This window comes from Oreochromis aureus, linkage group 6 (assembly GCF_013358895.1).
Source record: "Oreochromis aureus strain Israel breed Guangdong linkage group 6, ZZ_aureus, whole genome shotgun sequence".
In the NCBI taxonomy this organism is placed as follows: Eukaryota; Metazoa; Chordata; class Actinopteri; order Cichliformes; family Cichlidae; genus Oreochromis; species Oreochromis aureus.
This window is the reverse complement of record NC_052947.1, coordinates 37,777,196-37,794,919: the sequence shown is the minus strand read 5'-3', so window position 1 is coordinate 37,794,919 and position 17,724 is coordinate 37,777,196. Positions and strand designations below refer to the sequence as shown.

Genomic DNA, 17,724 nt, shown 5'->3' with positions numbered 1-17,724 from the left:
CTCCATAATCAATTATTTACACAAACTGTATAATCAAATTCCTAATATTCATTGACAGCTTTAAACCAGAGATGGTGAGTGAGGCCTCCTCTAAAGCATATCCTGCTTTATCATTATTTTTGACTTTTATAGGGACCATTCATTTCTAAACTATTGAAGTCCATAAAGTCATCATAAAAGTGTTTACAGAGGGCGTATGCATCTTTGTCCAGTCTGAATAAATCCCAGAATAAGTTTTCTTATTAAATAAGTTTATTTTCAAGAGCAATGTACAATTTGCAAACAAATGTAAACAGGGATATCTGCCAGTGTGTGGCGAGAAGGTGAACTACAAAAAGCTTGAGACAGTAATAGAAAACAAATGAGTGTCACATCTTCCCCAGGCTGCAAACTAGATCTGGCCTCCGGCTAGCCGGGATAGATTCTGGGAAAGCACTGCTGAATGAAACATGTCCTCACAGCTTTTTGTTCTGTCTTCCAACTGATGGCTGAGACTTTAACTGTTACTTATTTTTGCTCAAAGCGCTGACAGTTTCACTTTGATGTCACAGACCTTGGCTCAAAGTAAGCACGTCAGAGGCATTTAGTTTCAGGAAATCTGCCTCGAGTCATTTAAAACACTGCAATATTAAATTTATCTGTACTGCAAAAGAAATTACAACCAAAAACAATAAATATGGTAACCAGTGCTAATCCTCAGTTCTTAAATGCTATAACTTAGTATAAAACACATGAAAGGAACTAATGCTCATTACAAACTAGCTGAAATCTAAACAGAACATCCATTTTTTTTATTTTTTAGAAGAGGTAATCTTTAACCCTAAGCTGAGGCGAATTTGTCTGTCCTGAAGCTGTAGTAACATCTCACACAGCCTTCCTCACAGCCCGGCGTCCTCTCCTGCTCTTCAAACCCGAACATTTTGAAAATCTGCCAAACAGTGTCCTTGAACACGTTCTTAAACAAAGAAAAAGGACACTGAGAGAATGGAGTCTAACTTGAGAGAATTAGCCCCTACGATATGCAGTAAAAATGGGACGAACAACGTACAGGCGCTCTCTGCTGCTCCAAGAGGAGAGGATGTGATGGCAGAAGAAACACGGTGAGCAGGAACTGTAGTGGAGGAGGGGCGGGGCTCTTTTTTCATTTTAGGGCTGACAAGCGTTTCGACAGCGATGGCTTATAGAAGGAGAGAAGGATGAAGTAGGTGGATGGAGGAGGAGGGTAAACAGCTAAATGCACAGACTCTCTGGGGAGCTTATCTGAGTAGACGGGAAGAGGGAGAAACAAGACGAGGGGATGGTACAGGATGTGGTGCGGGTGGGTGGATGAGGAGGAGTGGATGGGGCAGCCGGTGGGGTGAGAGCAGGCTACCAGTTAAAGGAAATGCATGCTGCTCCGCTCAGGGAGGAGGGAGCAGCGGCGGCGGCAGAGACGACCCTTCCACCTCTTCCCCGTTGGGGCAGAAAGGAGACAGCAGGCATGACGTTTGCCTCCTCAGTCTTTCCGTACCCTCCTCTTTCTCACTGCTTGTTTGTGGCTCTCTTCGGCAACGTCTCCTTCATCCTTCATCTGCGGGACAGAAAGCGAAGCGTCAGGTTTGATGCTGGAGCTGTAAAACAGCACTCGTGCAGCTGACACGTTATTAAAATGTTAAAAGCTTTACGAGGTGTTGGGGGACATGTCAGGTTGAGAGTTATTGGGCAGTTTTGACCATAAAGCCCGTCTTGCAAACGCAAACGACAGTTCCCAAGTGACCTGTAAGATTAAAGTTTTATTCTAGTGGCTGTGTTACAATTCTGCAGCAATGTGGAGTTTCAAGGTCCAGATTTGGTTAAAAGGTGAAGAAACAGGTGGTGTGTACTGTATCAAAATCTCTGTTCTTTGTGTAGCTAAAAAATAAAAAACCTGTCAGATGTATCGATCTCAGCTGAAGTGAAGTTTGGAGTTTGAGGCTGTTTGGATTTTCATATTTTGCCCCCTTAGGGTTACTGCTGCTTGCACTGCTCTGAGTGAGGACATTAGCCCCTCATTAAGGGATGCTTTGGACTCATCTCATGAGGGAAACTGTCACCCCTACTGGCCCACCTCTACTGCAGGATATCTATAAGGGCAAAGAGAGCCCCAGACAGCAGCAGACTCGAGTGTGCCGATTACAAACGTGGAGACGGGCTGAGAGACACCCTGAGTGATCCAGAGGCAAACAATCCTTCCACCAGTTCAGCTACGGAAAATCTTTTGGATCTACTTTCTCTAAAAACGTATTTTGATCTCATTTCAGTCATCTTGTAAACAGAGAGTGAGCTTGCGCTTTTAGCAACACAGTGAGACAAATCAAAACAGTCACTGCATTAATGGCTGTAATTCCTCCACAATTTACGCAACTGTTTCTGTTCAACCCCTTAAATTGAAGCTAAACTTAAGTCACATCTTGATAGTTTCATTTTATTCTCTTCTGGTGGTAAATAGAAAGAAAATATGTCAAAGACTTGAGAAGTTCCCTGATTGCACAGCTGTTAATTTTTTATCATTTCCCCCTGTTGAACAGAAGACACCAACCTCATCTTCTAATGTTCTCCCTGGAGCTTTGCTTTCCTCTTCTCCTTCCTCCTCCTCCTCCTCCTCTTCTTCTTCTTCTTCTTCATCATCACCCTCTACATTGTCCCCTCCTGCTTCTGCATCCTCCTCAGCTTCTTCTGTTGCATTAGGAAAAAAAACCCAAAGAGGACAGTAAGGGGAGAAAATATGATCCAGAACAGTGCAGTATAAATGTATCCATAGGTGAATGTGTGTCACCTGCAGCTGGTGCTGCTTCTGTAGCTTCAGCTCCTTTGTCTTCCTCATCTACTGCTGCCTCCTCCTCCTCTTCCTCCTCCTCCTCTTCTTCCTCTTCCACATCAGCCTTGGGCGGATCCACCTTTTTGTACACGTAGTTATCATCCGATTTCTGGGATGCAAATACGAGACATCACAGCAAAGTCAGGAAGCCACACCTATGATCTGAAGTGTAAGTTAATAATGTTTAGCAGGCTCTTGGTACCTTTGGCCAGCAGAAGAGCACGAGCAGTCCCACAGGCAGGCCTACTGTCAGAATGTAGATCACCCAGAGCCACGGCCGCTCCTCTGCTGCCATCATCAGCTGAGCGAAAATCCCTGGCTGTTGAGATAGAGGGACCAGAGACAAAGAGTAAACCATGAGAACTTCTGCACAGAAACGTGACAGCTCTGTGGTACGTCACACGCACACAGCAACCCCGCACACGTGCTGCTGACCTCGTTAGCACTGGCCACCAGTTTCTTCAGCCCCCAGCTGTCAGACGCCCAGCGGTCAGCAACCTCCTTGTGAGAGGTGATAATAAAGTTGTCAAAGTAGATATCTGAGGTCATGGACCACAGCTCCAGTCCCAGAGCCTTGAATGGCGTCATCCTGAACGGCTGCAGGTCCTCAAAATAGTCTGGGTTAAGGATCTTACGAGGCTTCCACACTCCCTTAGGAGACAACACAAAGCATGGAGGATACAGTCAGAAGGACCCACAAATACAAATATACTGGCCATTGCTGTTTTACTGATAAGATGTGCTAATAATACAAACATCACGGTTTTAGCTTTTGTCTAGAGATAAAAAATAATAAATTAATTTAAAAAAAAAAAAAACAACTATGAAAATCCTAAAGTACCAGCATTGCAGGGGCCAACTTGGTGGACACTGACATAAATTTAAGTTACGTGTATAAAACCACAGAACAATATTTACCTGATAGTTAGGATTGTCCACCAGGGGGGCTTTCCACTTGCCCTTGTACTGAGGATTGTTGATCATGGGGCGCTTCCACGCCCCGCAGCCAGGAGCCGTCTCACAGGCTGGGTTAGGGATCTGCGGCGCCTCCCATTCTCCATCCATCTCCTCGTCCCTAAGGAAACACAGCGACAAGCTGTCACCCTGAACCATTCCTCATTCCAGTTAGCATGACTGTAAGACCAGGGTGAAAGAGTTTGTTTACCAATCTTCTGGTTTCTCTGCATTGGGGTCAGGGACAAACTCCGACTCATCATCCAACCAGCCCTCAGGCTTCAGTGCATCAGGGTCTTCGATCTTTGCAGGTGCATCCTCATCCCTTTGTTACACACACACACACAGCAGGATTTGTTATTTGCTAATATGTTTTTACATTTCAGCTCTTCTACCCATAAAGACCCCATCTGACGACCTCCGCTGTACTCCTAATGTTGACACCCAATATATATCAATAAAGATTTGGTTTAAAGACCAACAAAATAGTTTCTGGATTTGTTCAAGCTTAGCTGCAAAGACAGAGACCAATGAACAAAATGGACAGAACTGAACTTTCAAAATAAAAGCAAGGAAGAGTTTTCTGCCTGTCAATTGTGGATGGTGTTGTTCTGACAGACAGCCAGACTGAGAATAACTGAACATTCTCGCTCTTCAGTTCTAGCCTCAACTTGTGTGTCACTCTGTACACTAGTATGGAGGCTATAGTCACCAGTCATCGGGCTTCACAGCCTCTGGGTCAGGAATCTTGGCCCTCTCGTCCCAGTCGTCTGGCTTGGAGTCATTTGGGTCGTCCATCTCTTTGGGCGGGTTGACTGGAGGCACCATGTCCTCCAACAGGTTGCCACGGCTCACGCTCGACTGATCGATGAACAGCTCGTAGCTATTGTCCGGGTTCAGGACTGATGACAGACAGAAGTGAGGAAAGTAGAAGAGTAGAGTGGATTTTAATGTCATCTGATGAAATCTGAGTCTTACTCCAAAATGAGATCATACTACAAAGCAACAACACCGAGTGCTAAATCTCTTCAAATTAGCTACATACGCAGCGTGTAGAGGTGAGTCTTCTTGTCAGTGTAGAATTTCTTGAGGTCGACGTCGGCTCTCTTTGCGTGCTTCTCCTCCATGTCTCTGTTCAGAGGATTCTTGTGGCGGAAGATGAAGTGCAGCTTGTAGTCCTCGCCACATTTGTCCGGTCCAAACATGATGGTGTAGGATGTACGGTCATGGAACTGCTCCTGTAGTGCAGAACAGAGAAAAAAAATACTTAAGCATTTGGTGGATTAGAGAAATTCACCCAATTCTACCACAAATATGAGATTACAGCACAGAAATCTGGAGGTTTTGCTAATTATGGTGGATTATAGAATGTATACAAACCAGGTTGAGACTGCCAGTGTCCGAAAGCAGTTTGATGTACGCTCCACCACAGTCAATACCATCTTGGAAATTCACTTCATACCTACGACGCCACATAACAAAACTGTTTAATGGGTCCAGGTTGCTACTTCTCTACATAACGAGGGACAAAGTGTGAACTCACTGAATGACCAGAGGTTCATCCTTGAACACAAAGGGCTTGTCCAGCATTGCAGAAATGGCATGGTGTTTAGCCCGGGACTTCAGCACCAGGCCCTGGTCTCCTGGAACCTTGTTCTCCTTCAGCTGCTCCACAGCCCACTTCCCTGCAGCCACGGACACGGTAAATGGACAGTAACACTTATTATTATGGACGATTCTCTCTTTTAAACCAGTCTGAGTTGTATTTTTACTGCCACAGCTTTTAGTCCTGTGGGTTATATGGTAACGTTTTTCATAAAAACTTTCTGGGATGTGTGGTGGTGCTCGCTCTGTGTCAGACAGCTTTAAGAGGACCAGTTTCTGGCTCAGGTATCGTAACCTCATGCTACAGCAGTTATGTTGCCAAATGAAGTACAATTAGTACCAAAAAGAAAAGGTGGCCAATACTATACAAGTTAGACCAACTATTATAAATATCATCATAATTTAAAAGCACAATTTCTGCAGGTTTTAAGAGGTTAAATTTAATAACTGACTGAGCGAATTGTCAGTCAGTTATTAAAAACTGCCAACCAGTCCCATTGGTTAGAAAATTTGTTGTGAAGAATCAAGCATTTTTGCCATTTTGCCGATATGAAAAGATGGAAGCAGAACTAAACGCAGAACCCAGAGAAGTCAGACTTCTTCTTGGAACCACTGAAGTCGCCCCCTGTTGGCCATTAGAAAAAAAGGCTGGTTTAGGTACTAATTTGAACGCTTACATATGTTACAATGAGCCTGACTAAAAGTGTGGTTTGCGTTAATTGTTATAGGCTTAATTGCTGTGTTTTTTTGTTATTTCAATACACTTGCGTTACTTTGAATTCAATGCAACTTAAAATAAGATTTTCAGACCTTTCAAACAATGGAATCATGCATGAGGAATATGTGATGTGAGGAAAACACCCACATGCATCTTGAATAGGAGGAAGAGAACAGCAACAAACCGTCATATTTGGCGATGTCACCATCCGCGTCCTCCTTCACTGTTTTTGACAGCTGCCATCTGTGGAGATCAACATCATGAAACACTTCCTCTCACACACACAGAAACACTCTTTGATCCGCTAAATCTCTGTGGGAGACCATATAAGTTTGGGCTGTATTTTGGAGGTTTGTGTGTTAAGCAATACCTGTCCAGTGAGCCATCATCAAATGTCTCTGCAAAGTACACATCTCCAGTGGGAACAGGAGTCTTGTATGTTACCTGGTGATATAATAAAGGATACAATAAGAGGCTTTGCAGCCATCAAAAAATCTTCTGATTCAATTCCTTTTACTAGATTTCCTGATTTGTTGCTCTGCTCCAGACCTGGAAGGAGACATTGGAGTCAGCATCCTTCTCACTGGCTGTGCTCTTGCTGTGCGTCTCTTTAACCTGCTCTCTCTCATCCTCCGCCATCAGGACCTTTAACTCCTCTTCATCTAAGCCCATATCATCATCGTCGTCATCAACGACGACGTCCGAAACATCGGCCTCCGACTCCTTCTCGTGGGCCGCCACAGCTGCCACAGCCAGGGCGGATAGAAGCAGCAGCAGGAGCCACGTCCAGCCTTTTTCCAATTTCATCTGTAGCAGGAGGGTTACAGAAGTGTGAGATAAGGGATGAGCATGGTGTTAGAAGCAGAGTAAAAAGGGGCGCGGGAAGGGGGATGGGAAGAAGAGGCAGGTGTGAGTGAGATGGATTTTATTTATGGAGAACAACGGGGAGTGTGTGTGTCGTGTCAGGGATAAAAATAGAGGAAAGACAAGTGGGTGAGAGTTAGAGGAAAAAAAAAAAAGACTACAGACATGGAGGTTACATTAGGACACAATCCTACAAGATCAGGGACGTGTATCCTTAGATCATGACTCTTAAAATAAAAAAAATCTGCACATTATCTGCTGTGTTTTTCCACCAGAAGAAACGCACCAGACTCCTTAGGAGCAACACCTCTGCTTCACCACACATCCTTTAATATCTTTCTTATTTTTCGCAGCACACGCACAGTATGAATACGCATTTGAAACCTAAACAGTGGCGATTTAGCATGCTGAACATCAGCTTCAATAACCTCCCATTGATCAGCCCACACCCGCTCGCTCTTGTTGCGAGCAGCAGGAAATGAAAAGCATCACTGGAGACAGCGCAGCGGCATGCTTTCCCTTAATTCCTAATTAAGTTTAATTCCCAAACTGGTGTTGTTCTGTTTGCTAACAACAGAGTGCAGGAGGATCAAAAGGATTGTGATGAACATACGGGAGAGATGATGAAAGAGCACCATAGTGAAAAAGCTGTCTTATCTTTAAAGGCATTGTGCTGTTGCTCATGTGTTTGCATCTTTGGACTGAAAGCGAAGCTCAGTTTGAAAGAGAGCTCGACATTTAAAAATCAGGTAAATTTGATGGGGTGGAACCATTCTGTTTTATCACGGTTCCATCTTCCCCTGTTGTGACAGCCATGTGGAGATGCTAATGCCTGGTTGAAGTGCGCTGGTCTGGTTAAAGGTGTGATGTTTAATGAGCGTTGAGTTAACGGGTAAAGTGAAAATATAGCAGGATAAATTAATTTATTTTCCTTCATGAACCAGTGATGAGCAACAGATCAGGCTTACGGTAAAAATAATAAAACTGAATAGGAATGCACCAAAGATATGGCCCAGATCCTCACTCAAAAAGCTGGATGGGATATCCGCAACAAACAGCCCATAAACAGCCCAGTACTATGTCCTGTATTTACGCTGAAGAGCTAATTTAGACTGGGGGAAGTTAACAGCAAAGGTTCAGCAGTCTGGAGGTATTTCACACCTTCAACATCAACTGATTTTCTTCACATGTTTGAATATGTTTTTTACTCAACTATAAACTGTGGTGCCAGGATTAAAAAGCTTAGCAAAGACTCATTTGTTTGTTTACTATATCTCTGTACATTTGTTCAGAGGGACATTATATTTGGTAGAAGCTAGGAGGACACTGGTTCCACTGTTGTGACTTGTTGTGAAACACTTGATGCACCATTTCAGCTGAACAGTAAAAGGTCTCAGACAGAAAGGAAATGGAAAACTACCACTACAAATACATTAAAAAAACCAAACATCGTTTGTCTTGTGCCTGCTGTCATGCATTATTCTTCTCACTGAAATAAACAGTGTAAATTTCTAAACTAAATGATCAACTATTATTAGCAAATTATAAAATCTTGTATGAATGTGCCTAATTTTATTTTAAAACGTCAGTATATCAGTGTTAAGTTGAGCCTGATGTTGCCTTAGCACCGAGAGAATGATTCCTAGTTTCTTCCTCACAATGACAAATACAGCTTAATCGAATACTGGCATTAGATCAACACTCTATCTGCAGACTTGTGAGGTCTTGGAACTGGAAAAATTTGGATTGGAGCATCACTAGGTGTAAGCCACTTCCCCACTGGCTTCCCTTTTCAAACCAAGGAGCTACACCCATCTTTTATTCTGTCTATGGTTTGGGGATTTAGGCTTCAGGTGTCCCAACTTGCCCTGTCATGCTTAATATACAAAAATGCGGAGCTGACACCTCTAATACCCTGCAAGGACACATCGACCATATCTTACCTGGTGTCAGTCTATCAGTTATGCAGGTAACTCCCCCCTTTAGCAAACAGATTTATTAGTGGACATAATCTAGTACTCAACAGCTGTCATTATCTTTAACCCACAGTCAAGCTTCAGTCCTCCTGCTGAAGTGTGCAGGGGCTACATGCCTTATCAGCATCTGGTTGACGCTAAACAGCGCCAATGTGGCATTTTTCTATTTATAACCATTGTCATAACATAAGTTTACACTGTAGGAATAAAAAAAAACAACTAAAAAATAAAAGGTCACAGGCGCTAACATGGCTGCCACCAAACACAGTAATGTCCAGGCTCTTTCAGAGAGCAGCTCTGGCTGCAGGAGCTGCTCGGCTAGCTGATGTTAGCGCGCCAGTCACAAACGGCAAACGTTAGCACAAGATAAGCTCAGCCAGAAATAAACTAACGGGCTCGTACCAGGAGCCCGCTAATTCAACACACACTGGTGTTTAAATTGGAAGATGCTAATGATTAATTTGAAACCAAAAGGCCGCCGAATATCGCATTCTTCGGTTGCAGAAATGAATGAACAGCAGCGGTTAGCTGGCTACATTAGCAGTGATGTCGCACAGGGAGGATGGAGAGAGATTGAATGAGCGCAAACAAACCTTTGCGCCTTCTGGATATCACGGAGAAAAGAAAAAAAACTCCGTCGATGAAAACTGCTTCTCCACGCAAAAACACGAGAAGAGTTTTGTGGGGTGAGCCCGCTGAATACTACTGGGATACAGTCGAGGAGAGCACGGTTATCTGCTGCAGGAGATGGACCGTGGATGACAGCTCGGCCCGGATAACGGTGCGCCGCTGAGGACAGGTTCCTTTGCGACTGAGCATGCGCACCAGGGGTAGTTGGAAGCGTAAAGGGTGCATTCGGGCACCGCAGAAATTAAGAGCATAGCGGTATTCATAAGTATGAAATGACTGAAAAGGAACACTCAACATTAAGCACATAACTAAACGAATCTTGAATATTTAAAAAAAAAAAAAAGTAAATGAATTAATATATAAATAAAACAGCTTACAAATTACACAAATGAAAAAGCTTAATAACATAGAAAATTTAGAGAAAAAAGTAAAATAAACAAGTTCAGAGCTCTTTCTTGTCTGTCAGGGTAAAGGTCAAGCTGAAAGATGATGTGAAGGAGGAGTCTCCATGAACTATGATTTGCAGATTAACCTGTGATCTGAGAGTAGGGAGGAGTGAGAAGAGAGTCTGAAAGGGTGGAAGTATTCTCTGGAGTGAAGAGGAATGAAAGTCGGGAAAACCAAGACTAGAACAGGGAGGCAGACCTAATAGTGAAGACAGAAGAAACCAAAGCTAGTGAAGGCAGATTAGTTTAAATATAACATATAACATAATTTCCTCTTGAATGAATAAAGTATTTTAATTCCTGGAGTCAACCATGCAAAGCAACACACGAAGAAGAAAGTGCAGGTAGAGGGGATTTAGACATGTGTTAGTGATGATTTATGGTAGAAAGACAGTAGCAAGAATGAAAGTGAAGGCTTTCGTGATGGTATGAGACCTGCTGTGAAGGTGGTCCTGATAAAAAGACAGGAAGCCGAGCTGGAGGTGGAGTTAAACATGCTAAAATTTTCATTGTGAGCCTCCAGGATGGACAAGATTAGAAATGAGTACATCAGAGGAAGAAGTCAGTTTTGGAGCAGTTTGGAGATAAAGCTAAAGAGGCAAAGCTGGGATAGTTTGGACTTGTGCAGAGGAGGGTGTTGAAGATGGAGCTGCCAGGCATGAGGAAAAGAGGACTCTCACAGAGGAGGTTCATGGATGTAGTGAAGGTGGACATGTAGAGGGTTAGTGTGTCAGAGGTGGATGCTAAGGACAAGATGAGATGAAAGCAGGAGGTCTGCTGTGCTGAAAAGACAATTTGAAGGAGATATATGAAAGCTTACATGCAGCATATACTCATATAATATTACACATAATATTGACATTTATTTCTAGTTTGTGAGGCCGCAAATCTACTAATATTGAGCTTAATTCCATTCACAAAAGCCTAGAAAGGACTGAGAATTTTACCTTCTTTAAGTGAAACCTTTCTATCAAATATATTTCAGTGTAACTGAGTGACAAAACATGAATTTTATTATTATTTTTAATGCATAACATAAAACAACATTTAAAGAATGGAATATCCTCATACTAAATACATTTTGCTTTGTGATGTGTTTTCCAAAATTTCCAAATTCCTCCAAAGCAATAAAAAGCAGCTACTGAGTGCTATAAAGGACGAGCTTTCAATATGTCACTAAAGGCATCAAGCCATCACACCGCGCTGGGATTTCAAAATAAAAGACCCTTATCAATAAATTCTACGCCCAACATATCAAAAATAATGAAATACGACACAAATAAAAATTCTGAATGAATTTAAACGAGTGTAATAAAATACTTATTAATTTGAGATACGCCAATTATTTAAAAAAAAAAAAATATTCTAGCCGCTTTTACGTTCACGTGTCTTCTGCACTTCCGGGTTAGAGTTAAAAAAAACATCGATGGCGGCCACATGCTTGTTAGAACGGTGAATCAGATCAGTATATTATAACAAAAACAGAATGAAGGACACACCGCTGTCCAACTGCGAGCGGGACTTCCTGCTTAAAGCCATCGAAGAGAAAAAGGTGGGTGAGATAATCAGCACGCGCTGTCGTGTGTTTGTGTGTGCGCGCGCGCGAGGATGTACATTAAGGACATACATCGGTGTCCTATCCTGGCATCATTGCTCTGTTTTAGAGAGGATTGATGTGTATTATAGTGCCTTACCATAGCACACCTACAGGCTTTCATCCGCACTCACGTGTCCTGTTTCTGTTCTCTTCCTTCAGCGCCTGGATGGACGGCAGACCTATGACTACAGGAAGATTAAGATCAGCTTTGGGACTGACTATGGGTGCTGCTTTGTGGATCTGGGACAAACCAGGTGAAGTTGCAGCCACATGTTTGCAATCGTGTGTCAAACTGAGCATCTGTGTACACTGAGCTCTGTATTCACTGTACGGCGCCCCGCAGGGTCATGGCGCAGGTGTCGTGCGAGCTGGTGGCTCCTAAAGAAAACCGACCGAATGAAGGAATCATGTTCTTCAACATCGAGCTGTCCCCGATGGCCTCACCGGGATTTGAGCAGGGAAGGTGAGGACGAACCTCACTCTTTGAATTCAGCTCATTCATTTATGTTCACTGGAATATAAAGAAATAAGTATGGTGTGTTTTTTATGGAGTGTAGGGACATTGTTCCTGAATTTAATGAGATCTGGTGACTGGAAAGCATCCATAATAAGCTTCCATGTTCTGAGGCCGTGGTTCTCAGTTGGATGAGGGTGGAGTATCGACTGGGTTGGGGATGTATGCAGCGGGACACTGATAAAAGGATTGGTGGCACTTTTGTTTTGGTGAGGAGAAAGGTTACCATGAAACGATAGCTGTCCATCTATGTCACCACGAGCTGTGGTTAGTGACTGAAATTGTGGATGCCAGCGACAGACATGAGCTCCTCCAAAGGCAGTGTGTGCTCAGTCGTAGAGACAGGGTGTGGAGCTTGTTCTTTCAGGAGGCACACAGAGTACAGCTGCTAACATAAGGAACTAGCTGAGGTGGCTTGGGCATCTGATCTATGGTGCTCCTGCTCCTGGCTTCTAAGTGAGGTAATTAAGGGTTGATCTACTGTACCTACCTTAGCTTACCAACAATTCTGATTTACATGGAAATAATATGTAAGAGGACCTCTGTGTTTGGAAAATGATAGCTGGTGAATTATAGATGACCTCTGCAGTTATTGTAAATTACAATAAGTTCCCGAGTAGTGGTCCTCCCCTGGGGCTGACTGATTCATTTAGACAGACTGCTGGAGCAGAGAGTGTAAATCATCTGTGGGGTTTTCTGTGTTTCCAGACAGTCTGAGCTGTCAGTGAAGCTAAACAGACAGCTGGAGAGATGCCTGAGAAACTCCAAGTGCATCGATACGGAGTCTCTGTGTGTGGTGTCTGGAGAAAAGGTAATGCACACACACACACATGACTGACAGAAAGAAGCTTCATCTATTGATGATGATGATGATGGTGGTGGTGCCTGCTTGTGGGTTTCTAGGTGTGGCAGATCAGGGTGGATGTTCACACACTGAATAATGATGGAAACCTGATGGATGCCGCCAGCATTGCCGCCATCACTGCTCTGTGCCACTTCAGGCGCCCTGACGTCAGCACCCAGGGACAGGAAGTCACAGTGGTGAGTCAGCTTCCCTGGACCTGCTGGGAGAAAAGTGATGATGTTATTGTTTTCATGAGAATTCTGCTTTATGTTAGCTGTATTTTTTTTTTTTTTTAAATTTCTGTCTTCAGTACAGTCCAGAGGAGAGAGACCCTATTCCTCTGAGTATCTACCACATGCCCATCAGCGTCAGCTTCGCCTTCTTCCAACAAGGGTAAAACATTGCTTCTCACAAGATTTTTTTCTCCTGTTTATCACAATTTTAATGTCATGTTTACAGGTGCAGCAGGTTTTAGTTAACTCAGTATATTCAGTAGTGTTTATAGAGAGTCACTTCAGACCTCCACCAGAACAAAACTCGTGGAGGGGCAGCCCTCATCAGCCTGCCACGACCAGCTGGGGAGTGAGGGGAAAGCAGGAGACAGAGAGAAGACAAAAGTATTAGTGGTATACACTCACTGGACACATTGTTAGGTACACCTGTTCAGCAGCTTACTAAGCAGCTCAGTGCATTGAGGCATGAAGACAGTGCCGTGGTTGCTGGTGTTACACGGGCCGGGGTATTTCAGAAACTGTTGATCTTCTGGGACTTTTCCCACATGGAAAAACATCACCTGGTCTGACAGCACCTTGATTTCTGCTGTGACATTTGCATGATAGCGCCTGAATTTGGGGTGAACGATATGAAAGCATGAGTCCACCCTGCCTGTGATGATGTGATAGTGTGAGGGACTTTTTTAGGGGAAACTCTGGATTCCTCCTTGTTTCAACTCCACAGCCTGCCTGTGGGTTGTTGCTCACCATCTTTATGATCAGTGCACACATGATAAAACTCAGATCATCTCAACCTGATACTAACGAGGTGTACCTAATAAATTTGCCAGTGAGAGTGAATATAAATTTGACTTTAGCGGCACAACTGAGTGAGGGTTCAGGGTCACCTGATCCAGCATTTAACTGTAGTAACATGCAGGCGATCAGGCGAGCAACTTAACTGAACTCGGGCTGTTTTCTTAAACAGTCCACTTATTTTCTGCGGACCTTCTGAGTACCTGCAGGTGACCACTTGTTTGAACGTTAACAATCCTCATTGTGTCCTTGCAGTACTTACCTGCTGGTGGACCCGTGTGAGCGGGAGGAGCGAGTGATGGATGGCTTGTTGGTAATCGCCATGAACAAACACAGGGAGATCTGCTCCATCCAGTCCAGCGGAGGAATCATGCTCCTTAAAGAGCAGGTGAGCTCCTTAAAAGCTCTTTGTTACTGTGAGTGAGTGAAAATGGGCTGATTTCCAAAAAGCATAAATTAAGAAATTAATTACTTCAAAAATTCTGTTGTTTCTTTTTCAAAATGCAAAGTTTCGTGAGGACTTATGAATGGGAGATATGACATGTGCTGAAGACATCTGCAGAAGCAAAGAGTCCTCCTTGTTCGGAGTTTTCCAACTATTTGTCCTGCAAATGTTGTTGCATACGCTCACCGCTGAGGTCTGTCCACAGATTTTCTGTGATTAGGCCACAGAGGTCTGTAGACATCATGGCAGAACCTCATGAGGTTTAATTAAGATCATTGTCCAGTTGTCTGATCTTCAGCATTGTTTCAAACAGGCTGCTCCCAAAATCTGCTGGAATATAATTGAATCAGTTCATCTCTCTGCCAGTGAAATATTTTTTTGCTTACTATAATATTAACAGATACCAATGCTTGGCTGATATGTTGGTGAAATAACTGTTCAATACAATAATTCTTTATCAGAGTAACTGATTTTTTTCTGTGTTTTGTTGAAGGTGATGAGGTGCAGTAAGATAGCTGGTGTCAAAGTGTCCGAAATCACAGAGCTCATCAGTGAAGCCCTGCTGAATGACAGGAAAGCCAGGTGAGCAGAGACTTAGTCTCACTGCCAAACTTCAGTCTTAAACTAGAATCATTTTCGAAGCTAAATTAAAAACAGATTAAGGAAAAAAATGTGTCTTTTAAATACAGGAAGGCTGGTGGAAAGTGTGGATTTGCAGAGTCCATGCCACAGGAGCGAATCACAGCTCTGAAAAAGGATGAGACTCCGGTTGAGATGACAGATGTGACAGAAACAGCCAATGGCATCATCCAGAAGGGCGAAGCTGCACCTCAGACGTATCCTGAACTGAATTACAAGCTTAGATATAAAGCATGTAAAAAATGGGACACAGTGTTATGGCATTCTTTCAAATGGCCAGCAGGGGGCAAATGCTAAAAACAGATGCCACTTTTCACTGGATTTGTTACGTCTATAAATGCATTTGTAATGAGTTAGTGGTCTTAAATGGCAGTTTTAAGTCAACAACATGAAGTTTATTTTTATGACTGAATGACTACATCCAGATTTTATATAGAGTCTATGACAGCAACAAAGAAAATGTGTTTCACTTCCTCGTTAGTCTCCTTAACCACTCATGCAAGGGTGCCATCTCCAGTGGTGCCAGTCCCTGGTGTTGGACAGGTGGGGCAGGGGCTGCAGAACAGCTGGGGACTGGAGGACGATGATGAAGATAACTATGAAGAGGAAAAAAATGACAACAGTGGTGATGAGCAAGTGGAAGAAGTGACAAAGATGGATGTGGGCGAAGGTGGTTTATTATTTATTTATTTGGACAGTTTAATGTAAAAGTGATGTTTGCTGATTAGAGGAAAATAATAAAAATGTGCTTGAACTGGGAGTTTGTTGTCTTACAGGAGATGTGGTTGAGATATCAGACAGTGAAGAGGAAGAGGTGGTCATACTAAACCCAGAGGTGCCAGAAAAACTAAAGTAAGCACAGCTGTTCTTTTCAAATGAATGTAATTAACAGACAAATATTATTTTTATATTGATGTGGTTGTTCTTAATTCATTTTTTATTGCTCTCAGAAATACAGGCTCCAAGTCTCACCAGAAGGGGGCAGCAGCATCCAAGAAACGGCAGAAAAAATGAGGAACGACTGCAGATGGAGATTTGTTCCAAAACGTCAAAACGTCAGAACGTTTTATTATAAACACTGAGCTGGATTTCAACGAGTCCCACCTGAAATGACTGCAACTCAGAAACAAAACATTAACTTGATGTTTGTAACTGTTTCAAACAAACGTACAGAAAGTGAAAATGTTAAAAGATAGTTCATCTGTGCACACCAGACTTTTATATTTCAGTTTGTTTGCAAGGATGTATTTCCTACGTCGATTTCAAATAAAATTAAATAGCTTTTTTCTAACAGTGTTTCTGGCTTCATCTAATAAGTTTTATGAATGATAAATGCAAACTGAGAATCTGTAAATATCCTAACATCGTTTCAATGTGTAAACTGACTAAAGTAAGCTCGTGTTGTCAATGTCATTTACAATTATAATGTTAAGGAGTAGCATCTGGAGAGAAGTAAAAGTTTAGGTTCCACCGAGATTTGAACTCGGATCGCTGGATTCAGAGTCCAGAGTGCTAACCATTACACCATGGAACCACCGTTGTGACACTGCGAGAGGGTTTGATTCATATAGACAGCATAATGGTGAACGCAGTGTGGCATTTCGTTAGAGACTATGAAACTGCTTTTCCTCACTGAGAACGACACAGTTTTTCTAAAAAGAAAAAAATTCTTGCTTCGCTAAGCAAGTTAGCTGAAGTTAGTTAGCATATTTGTGATGAGATAGCCCTGATCTGAACTAGCATGCGAACAAGACCTCGATAAGTGGAAGAAAACTGCCGGATGACCAGTATTAGCGAAAGAATGCTTGAAACGAGATAAAAGAAATTAAAGTTGGCCCGTACGGGGATCGAACCCGCGACCTTGGCGTTATTAGCACCACGCTCTAACCAACTGAGCTAACCGGCCACGCTCAAAATTCCTATCAGTCATACTTAAATAACTCACAGGTTTCATACCAACTGGCAGCTACACAGCACCAGTTGCATAACCTCTGTGGCGGATGTAGAACACTCCTCAAACCGCTAATGTGAAATCAGATTTAAATCACTTTTGGTCCTTCACCCTGGTGTTCACACTTAAATATAGGCTGCTGAGTACTGACTACAGATTTTTGGTTATTTGCTCAAACCTTTAAACCATTTAGAGCTGCATATGCTCCTATTCTTCCAGTTACTCAATGACAACAGGTCATCTGCTCCCCATCTCACCTTGTCCTCCTCTGTCACACTAGCCCTCTACATCTCTTCTACTTGTCCATCCTGGTCACTCCCAATGAAAATTTAAGCATCCTCTCCCTACACCACAACTTCCTGTCTACTGTCAGTGTCATCGTCTCCAATCCATACATCATAGCAGGTCTCATTACCATCTTGCCAAACTTACCTTTTACTTTTGCTGGCATCCATCCATCTTCACTTCCTCTGCTCTTCTAATTCCAATTGCACATCCTCCGGCATATCCTGCTCATGAAAATGCTCTCATAAAACTGAAATAAATAGATGTGAAACTGGTATATCACACACTTGTTTGTGCAATTTAAAAAAACTGTGCACATGAACAGAAAACCTAAGAAAATCAACACAAACAAAGATCAGAATATCATTCTAGATTCATAAAAAAAACAACAA

The 17,724-nt window shown here is 42.8% G+C and overlaps 2 protein-coding genes and 2 non-coding genes across 4 annotated transcripts; 1 reads left to right on the top strand and 3 right to left on the bottom strand.

The window, feature by feature from the left end:
- Positions 1-240: 240 nt before the first annotated feature.
- Positions 241-9,769, bottom strand: clgn (calmegin). The gene is made up of 15 exons (XM_031754219.2): positions 9,547-9,769; positions 6,663-6,920; positions 6,484-6,557; positions 6,298-6,356; positions 5,334-5,475; positions 5,171-5,252; positions 4,836-5,028; positions 4,503-4,692; positions 4,002-4,115; positions 3,755-3,911; positions 3,272-3,487; positions 3,039-3,155; positions 2,795-2,945; positions 2,558-2,694; positions 241-1,570 (listed from the first exon to the last, which is right to left on the bottom strand). Exons 2-15 carry the CDS (start codon positions 6,918-6,920, stop codon positions 1,496-1,498), a joined length of 1,965 nt encoding a protein of 654 aa, XP_031610079.1. The 5' UTR covers positions 9,547-9,769; the 3' UTR covers positions 241-1,495.
- A 1,651-nt stretch (positions 9,770-11,420) lies between these two features.
- exosc9 (exosome component 9) lies at positions 11,421-16,392 on the top strand. Its single transcript, XM_031754246.2, has 12 exons — positions 11,421-11,581; positions 11,786-11,880; positions 11,970-12,089; positions 12,849-12,951; positions 13,044-13,181; positions 13,295-13,377; positions 14,268-14,400; positions 14,951-15,039; positions 15,147-15,293; positions 15,600-15,766; positions 15,873-15,948; positions 16,047-16,392. The coding sequence occupies exons 1-12, from the start codon at positions 11,516-11,518 to the stop codon at positions 16,108-16,110; spliced, it is 1,281 nt and encodes a 426-aa protein (XP_031610106.1). The 5' UTR covers positions 11,421-11,515; the 3' UTR covers positions 16,111-16,392.
- Positions 16,393-16,558: 166 nt separating this feature from the next.
- trnaq-cug lies at positions 16,559-16,630 on the bottom strand. Its single transcript has one exon. It is a non-coding gene; the product is annotated as a tRNA-Gln (tRNA).
- A 298-nt stretch (positions 16,631-16,928) lies between these two features.
- On the bottom strand, positions 16,929-17,002 carry trnai-aau. The gene has a single exon. It is a non-coding gene; the product is annotated as a tRNA-Ile (tRNA).
- Positions 17,003-17,724: the final 722 nt, after the last annotated feature.

Coding starts and splice junctions, on each gene's coding strand:
- clgn (XM_031754219.2), bottom strand. CDS start 6,920: ATGAAATTGGAAAAAGGCTGGACGTGGCTCCTGCTGCTGCTTCTATCC. Junction 6,558..6,662: donor ACTCCAATGTCTCCTTCCAG/GTCTGGAGCAGA, acceptor TTATATCACCAG/GTAACATACAAGACTCCTGT. Junction 5,029..5,170: donor ACACTGGCAGTCTCAACCTG/GTTTGTATACAT, acceptor TCTGCACTACAG/GAGCAGTTCCATGACCGTAC.
- exosc9 (XM_031754246.2), top strand. CDS start 11,516: ATGAAGGACACACCGCTGTCCAACTGCGAGCGGGACTTCCTGCTTAAA. Junction 14,401..14,950: donor TCATGCTCCTTAAAGAGCAG/GTGAGCTCCTTA, acceptor GTTTTGTTGAAG/GTGATGAGGTGCAGTAAGAT. Junction 15,949..16,046: donor GAGGTGCCAGAAAAACTAAA/GTAAGCACAGCT, acceptor TATTGCTCTCAG/AAATACAGGCTCCAAGTCTC.